General features: G+C 33.3%; 1 protein-coding gene across 3 annotated transcripts; it reads right to left on the bottom strand.

Annotated features, from left to right (window-relative positions):
* Positions 1-7,083: 7,083 nt before the first annotated feature.
* LOC111376366 (tubby-like F-box protein 8) lies at positions 7,084-11,249 on the bottom strand. Of its 3 annotated transcripts, none has more exons than XM_022999323.1 (6): positions 11,085-11,222; positions 10,937-10,989; positions 9,504-9,958; positions 9,237-9,324; positions 8,756-8,888; positions 7,084-8,001 (listed from the first exon to the last, which is right to left on the bottom strand). In XM_022999323.1, the coding sequence occupies exons 3-6, from the start codon at positions 9,849-9,851 to the stop codon at positions 7,290-7,292; spliced, it is 1,281 nt and encodes a 426-aa protein (XP_022855091.1). In that variant the 5' UTR covers positions 9,852-9,958; positions 10,937-10,989; positions 11,085-11,222; the 3' UTR covers positions 7,084-7,289. The 3 variants fall into 3 exon arrangements, with proteins under 3 accessions (XP_022855091.1, XP_022855092.1, XP_022855090.1); XM_022999324.1 differs by having other exon boundaries at positions 9,504-9,942; XM_022999322.1 differs by having other exon boundaries at positions 9,504-9,942; positions 10,937-11,249.
* Between the last annotated feature and the right edge of the window lie 1,727 nt (positions 11,250-12,976).

The following is a 12,976-nucleotide window of genomic DNA, read 5'->3' as shown; positions in this document are numbered from 1 at the left end:
ACATGGAATTTTGATAATATTTTATGATATTTACACTATGAATAGATTCAAATCGAAAGATATCTAATTCTTATGCATAAGTGTTAATATTTGATTACGTGATTAAAATAGATTTTGAATAAGTAGGGGATTGTTGGAAATTTATTGTTCAAAATCAAAGAAAGAAAAAAAAGGAGGGGGCTTAATCATACTACTGCATCGCATGAGGCCCTCCCCAGAATGGGAGGGCTGGCGATGCTATAACCATGCGACCGCATGGGCTACACATGGCTATAGCCCATGCGATCACATGGTTATCAAAAATACTTTTTTACGAAATAATTTTTTGACCATTTTTTATTTGAAATTGGAGGCTTTTCATCCTTGTTTTGCATCATTTCGTAAAAAACTTGTCAAGAACTATAAATAGGTTATCCAAGTGCAAGAAAAATTATTGAGTTCCATTAAAATTTATCCCCAAAAATACTTCCAATATTGAGAAAAGTTATCACATAATCCTTCAATTTTTACTTGTTCGTTGTGAAGAAACACATTTGCTTTTTGGTGTTGTTCTTGTCAAGGCTTGTTTAATCCTACAAACTATTTGCCGAAAATCATTAAAAAGCATTGGAAAAGAAGCAAATAACGTTTAAGGGCAGCCAGATTAATTTTATGTTCAAGCATTTATTGATATAATTTTATAATTTTCTTCTCTATTGCCATCATTTTTTCCAACACCCTATGCTATGTGAAGCTTAAAATTAAGAACTTTCCTTAACAAACATCACTCCTCCCTCTCTCACCACAAACGACTCATCGAATTCCTCCACTTTCACTATAGGCTTCTAGCTCGACCATGATGCCTTCCTCCACCTTTCAAGCAAATGTATTTTAAGAAGATTTGGGAAAGTGAACAACGATGAGAAAATAAGGAGTATGAGAGAGCGACACTACGAGAGTGGCATGATCAACAATGGCGATGGGATTGTTTTTCTCCATTTTTTGTGTAGATGAGGGGTGGAATGAGGTGTGAAGAAATTGATATAAGAGGATGTTTTAATTTTTTTTTAATTTAAATTTTTTACTTTTTATATTAAAATTGTTAAGTTACTATTCTGCTCTTTTATAATTTAGTCAAAATCAATTTCTCTGGTCAATTAATAGTTTCCATTTGGAGTTTAACTGCATATTTTTGAAAGGTTAGGGACATCCGCTCACACAATTTGACGGTTTAGATAAAATTTGCAAAAAATGAAAAAGTAAGAGACTGCTAATGTAATTTTTCCTTAATTTAAGTAATCTAAATCCATCTAAGAAGAGTCTAACTGATGATTGGGCTCAAATGCTAGTTGCGCTGAGTTTGTTGTGCAATTGATCAGGTGATTCGAATTATTAAAAACGGGGGTTTCCAACGGCTTCGGGTAATATCTGTAGTGAATATAGCGTTAGTTTTTAATTTTTTATTTGAAAGAGCCTTTTATGGTATATGATATCGCCATTTTCGGTATCCCGACCTTTATCTATCCCAAGGATTCAGAATGTCTATTTTACACGATTTTGAGTCACCATGGTCGGGTAGATGTGCTCGGGGTATGCGTCTCTGCCCTAGGTATTTGGTCAATTTTGTCATACACCAATGACATATCATTGAAATATGTCCTCGGGAATATAAACCCTGTTTCCGTAGATGACATGCCTAGGCAAGTCCCCCTTTTTAGGTTTGAGTGCATGGGCTTGTGTTCCAAAAAAGACCTAGTTGCTAAGGATCCTTATCTAACTAAACACCTCATCTCAAGTCTCCTGTGTCTAAAAGGACTCTATTGTTGTTAAGTTATCCCAATTGTACCACAAGTTAAACACCTCTCTCATGTAGGACTCTCTGGGATAAGATTGCACAACTAACCTATCCTATTAGGAGTGTGTTATCAAATCCTAGTAGGAGTAGACCACCTACCCCTATAAATACCAACTTTGGATCATTATTCATGTACGTTTTCATTTTTCCCAGTTTATAGCCTCACGTATAAATTCCCTTTCTGATTTAAGTATCGAAGGGGCGACGAGAACACACCTCGTTGCTTTTGTTTCAGGTACCGAAAGATCACAATCGTATTTATTTCAGTTTCTCAATCTCGAAAAATCATCAAGTACGATTTTTTGTAGCATCAATATAAATGTTGGGAAATTTTATGGCAATTTCTTTTATTTCTATTTACCAGTAGGATCTTTTGTTATTTAAAAGGATATTAGCATGCAAGGAAAAATAAAGAATATAAAGCACAAATTAAACGGACCGTAAAAACTTTTCATTAAATGAAAATTGTTACAATCATATAAAATTTCACTCGCCAACACAATCCTCAACTCAAGTATTACAAAGAAAAAAATAAACTCGAGTTTTACCACACCTACTTTTCTACCCAATTTACAAAAAGTCTCAAAATGCTAGGCTCACAATATTTTCCTCTTAGATCAATGCTATGACCACATCAAAAATAATGAAATACATCCACTATTTATAGGATTAATAACCAAGTAGAAGAGTTTAATTTAAATTCAGACAAGACTCCTTTAACTTAACAAGGATTCTTTCATGTGCAAGACTCCAAAATCAGTTGTAAACAGGAGATCGAATTCCGCAAGGATTTTGCTCTCAACTTTAACTAGTAGTCTTCCATATAATAACTACATTTTATTATTTGCAATAGAAGTCCTTCATCTTTTGACTTTTGAGGCAATTACCCAATAATCTCCACCTTGTCGAAAATGAGTTAAAATCTTGTTATCTCTTCTACAACTTTTAATCACAATACTTGGAAAAAAAGGTAAGCCTTTGACACATTTAACGGTCCCATACTCCACCATATGAGTATAACCACTCATAAATATCCGCGAACTCCGAGCATTTCATTGGCTACATGTTGAAACAACTTTGCTGATAGTTATGATGCAACTCTCCCACTGACTTTTTCAGAGAGCTCATCAGTCATCGACATCACAATACCACCACATACCTACACACCTTGCAAATGTCAGTTAATACTATGTGCAGATATGCTGACCTCGCCAGTAAGAACAGATCTCCGATCATGGCAACTGGCGACATGTCATAAGAATGTTCCTATGTTACTTTACAGCACCAATCCTCCTTCGCCAGGATAGACGCATTATCTAACCTGAAGCAATTAGCCGACCCTACTTCGCCTTTTGGAGAATTTTTCCTCACACGTCCAGTCTGACCGTAGTTCCAAAAGTTGCTTTCTTTCTCATGGAGTTGCAAATCTTGCCAAAACTCTTGGTTGGATTTCCTTTTAAAGCCTTGTGCAGTTCAACTTGAATTAATAAATCCTTAACTTATACTTGCCACAAGCCAAAATTGATTCCCTCATCAAATTTCACCACGTCATATTTCAACGAGGACATATTTTTTTGTTGCTCAAATACTCCGAACCACCTAACGCTCTGATACCACTTATTGGAAAATTTTACAACAATTCCCTTTATTTTTATTTACACGCGGGATCTTTTGTTATTCAATAGAATATTAGCAAATAAGGAAAAATAAAGAATATAATACACAAATTAAATAGAATTTCAAAACTTTTCAGTATATGAAAAATTGAAATAAACTTGAGTTTTACCACACCTACTTTTCTACCCAGTTTACAAAAAGTCTCAAGATACTAGACTCACAATATTTTCCTCTTCGATAAACTCTCTTGTCACATCCAAAATAATGAAATATATCCACTATTTTTAGGATCAATAACTAAGTAGAAGAGTTTAATTTAAACTCAAATAAGGCCCATTTAACTCAACAATGATTCCCTCATGTGCAAGACTCCAAAATCGATTGTAAATTGGAAACCAAATTCTGCAAGATTTCTGCTCTCAACTTTGACTAGAAGTTTTCCATACAATAACTATCTTTTATTATTTGCAATAGAAGTCCTCCAAATTTTGACTTTTGAGGCAATTACCCAACAATATTAAAGAAATTGTAATAAATGACTTTTTTTAATGTAGAGTTAATTGAATGGAATTCACATTCGACCCATGTTAGAGTTGGAGTTAAGTAGCTTCAAATCAATCTATAGTTAAAAAATAGGACGAATATATTACATTACAAATATTTTAAGCAACCGAAAATTTTCCAATGTTTCTAAACCTGTCCCGTAAACAGGTGGCTTAGATTAATCACCAATTCGAGTTCTTAATTGGATTACTTGGCAATAGAATCAGCCCTAACATGTCCAAACTGGATATCCAACTTCCCATCTCGACCTTTTACCCAATATCTCCTTTTCTTTCAAAGCAAAAAATTGTTTAATTACTCTTGAAGAACTCAGATAGGAGATATCTTGATTTTAAATGTCTTCCTTCTTACCTTGAAATTTCATCGATTTATTGCTAGTAGAAAAATATCATTTTTTTTTCCATTAATCCTAATAAATAAATAGGTTGATTGAAATGATGCAACTTGGTAAATGGAGTGAAAAAGAAAATTAATTTTCAACATTGATGCAAGTGTATCAAAATCGAATTTATGGAAGGGCTAAATTCAGTTATAATTAAGGCCACGTTTGGTAAAGCTATTTTTTTTTTGCTAAAAAATGGGTCGAAATTCATTTTTAACCATACTAAATCAGTTAAATTTCATTTTTAACCATACTTTTCATTTTCCCACCTTTTTTATCCAGTTTTTGATCATAAATTATCTTCTAAAAAGCTTCCTCAAACATGGACTGAATAATCCCAATACCAATAATACAATTTCGATAATATTATACTATTATAAATTACAAAACTCTTTATATGCACTTATATATGGTTTAGTTTAATCATTAAGAATTTTATAAATTTTCTACATGAATTTGACATCGATCTTGATTGAATAACAATTCACTGTAAAGACAAGAACTGCTAGACCATTAGTGGCTGCAATTTCATTGGGAGATATGCTATACGTACATATTCTTTACAGATGTAAACTTGTCATTTTTTCATTGGCAATTAGCTTAAAAAAAAAAAAAAAAGTGGCCAATCAAGTGCTATGTAAAGATTCTGTGAAAAAAAACAAATTTTCTAGTGCCTTATGGTCCTGCAAAGAATTCACAAACAAGCCTATCTGCAGGTGGTTTTGAGAGCTGTGATTCGTAATTGCTCAATATCAGTCTATAATCCTCCTGACAGCTAGTAATTGCGACTAACAGCTTTCAAATCCATGAAACGGAAAGAAATTCATCGGGGCAAACAGCAGAAAGAATGTGGAATCGGGCAGAGACCCGTCTATTATTATTTTTATTTTGAAATGATTCCAGGTTTTGAATTGTGAATCATGGCTTGTTTCTGAATGAACCTGATCAGTTCTAAAGCTGAAAATTGATCGACGAAATGAAGCAAAAGTTATAGGGAAACCTTGATTATCTGAAGAAGGATGATCCGACCACAAAAATCCTCATATAAACCAGCAAAGAAACTTTAATGAAGAATTCCTATGTATAAAAGAAGACACCTTCAGTTCAATTTTAAGAAAAGACAATACGACAATAAGGTAACAGTTGGTTTAGCTATACATTTCGAGAGATGGAATATTTTTATCAACTTTTCAATCATATATTTACTGAAAATCTGATTTTTGCCCAAACCAAACAGAGCTCATTTCTATTCAAACATGCACTTATTATTGTTTTCCGAACATTCGATTGAATGACTTTACGTGAATCTACGCACTTATAAGTTGTGTTATCATTTCTATCTCGTCCTTGTTCAATAAACAAAAAAGAAGTATATCTTTAGACCAAAAAATTATCTATTAATTAGCTAATATAACAGCAAGGATTATTTTTCTAACGTTAGTAATAGGAAAAATAAATAAAATGTCGGGACAAGTTCACATCCACGTTGGATAACGAGTTAACGAACTGTCATTAATTAGCTTCCAATTTCCTCTTTCCTTTATTTATTTATTTTTTATATTCAAGTTTTCCAGCTTACACTAAACTAAATCCTGGACCTCCAAGACTCATGCTCCTAGAACATTGGAGGGGGTAAATCGCGATTTATGCCTCAACTGGATCACAAGTTCCCCCCATTAACTGTACACTTCTGCGCATAAAAGACCATCCTCCACAGTAATTGCTCCATAAGTAATTTTTGGCTGCAGGTTCCCGCTGGGAATCGAACTCTCCACCCTGTCGCTGGAAGCAAGCCAATATTAATTAATCCACCAGTTGAGCTGTGCCCCGGGGGCTCCTCTTTCCTTTATTGGACTCACCCTATGTGGCTAATGTTTAAAAACGCTTGGGATCACAAGTTCCCCCCATTAACTGTACACTTCTGCGCATAAAAGACCATCCTCCACAGTAATTGCTCCATAAGTAATTTTTGGCTGCAGGTTCCCGCTGGGAATCGAACTCTCCACCCTGTCGCTGGAAGCAAGCCAATATTAATTAATCCACCAGTTGAGCTGTGCCCCGGGGGCTCCTCTTTCCTTTATTGGACTCACCCTATGTGGCTAATGTTTAAAAACGCTTGAGAGGCTCTTTATTTTTAAAAACCATATTCTATTATTTGGAGGACATTTATAAGTTTAGAGAACTAAAATTTTGAAATACTCCAGCAAGTTTTTTTTATATTTAATACATAATTTTACTACTTCCAAAATATTTTATTATTTTTCTTTATATTTTATTTTAACTAATTTTTTTCTAGATTAATTTATTATTTTTATACATTAAAAATTGAAAAACTTTGAATGCATTTAATTAGAGGCTGGATTTGACACTCCAAATTTGAAGTCTCTAAATTAAAATATTAATTTAAAAACTCTTTTTAAATATAATTTTAAAATTTACTCTTTAAAATAAAAGACATCTCATGTTTAAAAAATCTTTTGAAGATGTTCTTACATGCTTGTCATCCATACATCTCGAAAAACTCATTTTTAGTATCAACTTATTCCCCACTTATTTTTATATTTTAATAACAAAATCTTAAATTGTTTATGAACGCTTTCACAAGCTTGTTCTCGATAATGATATTTAACTTCAAAAATGACTAGTCCAGTGGCAACGAAAAACCTGCAAATTCAAGTCAAGAAAATACCATAAAAAGATAATGACATTAAAGTGAGATCCAATAGGTAGAGTTTTACCAAGGAGAAAGCCCTGTCATCTACACGGTTGAATTTATAACTGAGTTCAACAACCACCTAAAGAAGCTAACAACAATCTCCATTTCTAATGAAGAAAAGTTGGACAAATTACAATAACAGATTCTGTTAAAAGCATTTTCTCGATATTTCTTCTCTATTCACAAGCCAATTTGGTGTCAAAGCTGCTCAAGCAGATTGCAAATGCCTGAAAAGCAGATAATGGATAACGGTAGTCCATGGTGAACATATCTTTACCGACCTTGCCAAACTGGAGGATGATTTTATCGTGGTCTGACGACTGTGATGATTGAGAAGACGGTTGCACATTAGTGGTTGGTTGATTGGCTGCAATCAACTGAAAATTCTTGACCGACGCAACCGTTACTCGCCCTCGGAAATTGAGGCACCAGCATTGTAATTGTTCGTGCCATCTGGGAGACTTGTTCTTGAGAATCAGTGGTCCTGATTTGCTATCATTGTCCTCATTGGCCAACCGGGCAATATCAGAGAAACGTGAGCTGCTAAACTCAGTAGATTGATCGAGAGTTTTTGAGAAGGAGATGCTCCGAAATGAGTCCTCGAGGGGCCTCTGAAGAAGCTCAGGTTGTCCAGGTACTACCCCACCGGGTTCAAGGGACGAGAAAGGTATTGAGTGCATCATACAGTGCATCCTCCGGGGACCCCGTGTCCCAAGAACATTCAGCTCATATGTAATTTGGGCTATGTTGTAGCTGCCAGTCGGTACTTTTGGAGAAACTTTCTTGGAATAGAATCTACGACTTGTTTTTCCAGGTGAAGGGATGTGTGAACCAGTATGTGGAGGCTGTGTATCATATATTATAAACTTCGTACCAAGAAAATTTGATCTGCAAAAAGCAGCAAGTTTTTCAAGTTAATATTGAGAATATCTACATCAATTTGGGGGTAAAAGTAACAAAAATAAGGATTCTGTACCAAAAGAAGCAAATCAGGGATATATACTGTCTCCGAGGAAAGAAGATAACAGGAAGATAATGCATGCTACAATTATGAAAATCTTTTTCTGCAGAAACCAAGAACTAGTTGTACTGAAAATCTGGATAAATTCCTTTCGTTCCCATGTGCCACACTCCAAGACAAATTTTATGCAGCTTACTCTAGCCTCAAATTCACCCTTCAAGGGTGGAAGTGGGACCTCTTGAGAACCATACATATTTGGCACCTATACAACTTTTAGGATGTGTCCATGCTGTCATGATTTAAATTTTTTAGAGATCTCCCTTGATAAAAGATCTTTTTTTCTTTTTCTTTTTTTTTCCCAAACCACTGAATAAGCTCATTCGTCTTAGGCATTTCCAATGACTACAGGATCATATTCAATTTTAAAACAAATTGCGAAAAAAAAAATTGTATATTTTCCCAAGTTAATAGATTGGAATTCCAAGCATGGAATAACTCAGCTTCCTGAGTAAAATAAAGCCTTTGGTTAAGATTTTTCTATAAAGAACAGTAATTTATGTACTAAACCTCGCATTGAAAAATATATTAGATTCTCAAGAAATTATTATGTAATCTGAAATGGAAACACACATAAAAAGTAATTACGCATAAAGATACAACAAAATTTTCATTCAATTCTACCTTAGTTTCCCGATATAAGCGCTGCTTGATCTAGAAATGTTATCTGCATCCATAGAGATAACATACTCTGTACAAGTAGTTCGACGGGTTCTTTTCGCAGAGAGAAGGAACTTGCCATTTTCAACTAGCAAAGCTGACACAGTTAAATTGCAACTTGCATTAGAAGAGTGTAAACAAAGGGTTTCAAGTGTTCGGAATCAAATATGGATTTGCTCGACAGAAAATTGATGACAAAATATGACCTATTATGCATACTGAACGAAGAACTACTCTTCCAAAATGGAAAATAATATTTGAAATATCAATGCCTGAACATTTATTTCAATGATTCCTTTTCCCTTCAAACTACTTAACCACACTAGTTAACTTTATTAAAAAGAAAAGAATGTACAAATGCAAATTTGCAAGATGAGAAATTTTCATGATAACAAATAGAGCACATAATCGTAATCATTGCTAAATCAAATACTAAACAACTCACCAGGACTAAGACACAGGTAAAGACGATATGTTAAATTAGATTTGTCCCGCTTAATGAAGCACTGAAAGGTTCCATCACGAGGTCCTGGCTGTAAAGAGAAAAAGGCTAGATTTACAATTTGTTCATTGCAGAAGTATTGAATGTGGTATCTGTGATGTCAATGCACACATAATCTAGTGAGAATAACATGTACACAAACATAATCAGTTAATGGAATGAACATGAACGGGTCAAAAGCATGATAGATGGTAGGAATTAGGAAATAACCTGCTTTAAGGAAACGGGAAAAGTGAGCTTCCCGCATAACTCTGGACTTTTGACAATTTCCTTACACATAATCCTCCATGATCGGCAAACAGCAGAGCATGCAACCACGTGTTTTCGAGCAGGCCATGTGCTCTCACTCTCTTCCAACCTTCTAACGACATCAAAAAGTAACTCTGGTGGAAGATTAGCCCATTTACTATTCTGAATTACCAAAGGTTGGTCATTCAGGTCAGGGAATGAACCATGTGATTTTCCCCTGTGATGACCAATCAGTTTTACATCAAAACCCCTCCGGGATAAACTCCCCAAACCGTCTCTTATATCGCGAGCTATACTGCGGAACGACATTAATCTCAAACTGCTAATCAGAAAATAAATGGCAGAAGCTTTCCTGATCCTTTATATTGTATAAATCTTTTCGCAATATTTTATAGCTTCCCTACATATAAAGTTGACTGCAAATGAGCAAAAGCGAATTTCAGAATAAATAAACATATATCCAAGAAGAAACAAAGAAAGGGAGAAGGAGAAAAGATATGTACAGAGAAAAGAGGAGAGGAATGGAAAAAAAGATTCCATGTGGAGTTTAAAGCGAGGCAGTCACAAAACTATGCATTAGATACAACTTTTCTATGTTCTCGGTAGACTTTGTTTCCATAATTTCACTAGCAGAAGAAAAATCAAAGAATAAACTAGCGAATCAAGGTCTACTTTCCGCAGATAAAACTTGAGCAAGCCCTTATATATCCAGACAGAATCTGTAAAAAGAAATTCCAAACAAAGATCTAACATCTGCAAGACTTTAGCATTTGAGCTGTGTGCAGACATTAGTTTTTGTGTTAACCATTGTCTAAATTGATTTTGTTCAGGTGAAAAATACTTCATAATGTCCCCAAATGAATAAATGTCAACTGCAAAGGAGCTAAGGGATGATTTGCAAGATGCTTTACGAGAATATAACTGTAAATCAAAGAAAGCCGAGCACGCTATTCCGAGCTTTAAATGCAGTTCCTGAACTAAAATTTTGAAGTGCATAGACAGTAAACTCTACGGTGAAAGAAAATTAGCAAAATAATAATTAAAAAAAAAACAAAAATCACATGAATTTCTTTTAAAGAATCACAAGTTTAAGCTCCGAAAAATGTAAAGCCGCAAAATTTCACAAGTCTCTTTCCATTAATCACCAAAATCAAATAAAAAGACATAAAAATAAAAGGGAAAATCCTGAAATTTAAACACCATTGAGCAAACCCCAGCTCAATCCACGAGATTTTCAACTCGTTTTTCGCCAAAAAGAAAAAAAACACAAAATCTCAAGAAATGGAAAGAAAGATAATAACAAATGTGAAGGGAAGTTTAATCAAAGCCTCAAAAATATATAATGTTTCATGAAATTTTGAAGATGACGAAAAAATGAGATCAAAGATTCAAACCTCAGAAGAAGAAAATCTCGAAACCCAGGTCCACTGCAGTATATATGCGTGTTCTGACCAGAAAATTCAGGAATTTCAAAAGCAGATCGAGAAAAGAAAATACGGGTCAGAGCTCAGATACACGTAACAAAATACACAGACAAACCACCTTCTATTTCGCGTACTTGAAGAGAGTGGAGGAAAATGTCATCCGGGCTCTAAGATTGGATTAAATCTAGTTCAAAGAACCAGAGAGAGAGAGAGTGGGGAAGGAGAACAGGTATTAGAATAAAATAAAAAGATAAAAAGAAATAAAAGTCTCTGAATACTTTATCGGTGTTTGGTTACTTCGCAGAATAAGGTTTATTACATACATTGACCAAGGACATTGCCAGGAAGCAACTAGCCAATAGCCAATTTTGACTTTTTCAACTTTGATTTTCTGTCCTTTTGTAAATAAAAATAAGTTAATTAGCACGAAATATTCGTACCTTTCATGATTTTTGGCGCATTTCATCCCTATCTTTACCTTTTATTGTGCAAAAATGATTTTCATCATTTTTCTAAATAAAAAGTTATAAAATGACTAATATATCATTCTATTTAAATAAAAAAATATAGAATTAAATGAAATCGTAGTTCCAAATAAAAAATAAATAAATTTTCCACCTCCACCTCCTCTTTTGAACTTTTTTGAACATTGAAAATATGATTGCAATTAGTTGTTTATTTTTTTATATTTAAATAGAATGGTATATTAGTCATTTTATAACTTTTTATTGAGAAAATTGATGAAAATGATGTTTTCCACAAGAAAAAATAAAGGTAGGGATAAAATGTGCCAAAAAAGAAAGGTATGGACGTTTTTCACAAAAATCATAAAAAATATGGACGTTTTGTGTTAATTACCGTAACAATAAATTGTATACAAAACACAGAGCTCTGACTTGCACTATAAATTTTGAAAAAAAAATTTCCTATTTTTTTTTTTCTGAATGAGCAAAGTGCAGGTTGAATTATTATTGAGTTCTTTAAGAAAAAAAATTGAAATGAACTTAATGAAATAATTATTGATTTAATATATTTTGAACGGTATCAATTTTGAATACTAAATGCACAACAAGGTTTACATAATTTTAAAATAAAATCTCCTTTCATCTTTTCATCGATACAAGCATGTCATTTTGATCGATAAAATCATATCGTTTTGCATAAAATTTTTGGATCAATTTATAGAAGAAGAATATACACGTAAATTCACGAATTCAATGCAGGTCAAAAAAAATACCATTTTCGTAATTTACAACACGTTTTACATTAAAAATAAATAGTTAAAGATGTGTTTGGTTTGCGTTTCTATTTTCTATTTTCAGTTTTAAATTCATTTTTTATTTTTATTTTGAGAGATTATTTTAATGTTACTGAAAAAAGTATTTGGTTTGTCATTCTGAAAAAAAAAAAAATTTCTTGAAATAAAAAAAAAAATTAGAAAACGTGTGTAATTTAAACATTTTAGAAATAACTTTATGACATTTTAGAGGATTATGGAAAGAGAAAGATAGAGGGAGAGGGAGAGGGCGAGGGATAGGGGTATTTGTGTTTGTATAAGTTTTGTATGATTTTTTTAATTATTTTAATTTGAAAAAATTTTAAACTCATTTTCTTCGTTTTGAGTGTTTTCATCGTCAAATAGTCGTTTTGAGTTTTGTGTTATAAAATTTTCATTGTTTTTAAAACCGTATTTTTGAAAATAACATACTAAAAACATTTTGAGTGTTTTCGAAAAATAAAAACGATCTCAAAATGACAAATAAAACGCACTCTAATATTTTCTAACGACTACTCAGAAAAGTCACGAAATTATGGCATTAAAGGATGCAAAACATAATTGAGTTTTGCTTCTCGTCCAGGGTTGGAGACGGGGGAAAACAGCGGCGCCATATGGACAGGGAGCTTTTTTCAACATAATTTTAGACTACTCCTATGTCGGTCTTGTGCAAAAATGATGACTCAGTTGAAAATTAAAGATTTTCTTTCTTCCTTCCTTCCTCTTTTTTTTTT

This window comes from Olea europaea, unplaced genomic scaffold, assembly GCF_002742605.1.
Source record: "Olea europaea var. sylvestris unplaced genomic scaffold, O_europaea_v1 scaffold1497, whole genome shotgun sequence".
Classification (NCBI taxonomy): Eukaryota; Viridiplantae; Streptophyta; class Magnoliopsida; order Lamiales; family Oleaceae; genus Olea; species Olea europaea.
This window is presented reverse-complemented; position numbering and strand designations above follow the sequence as displayed.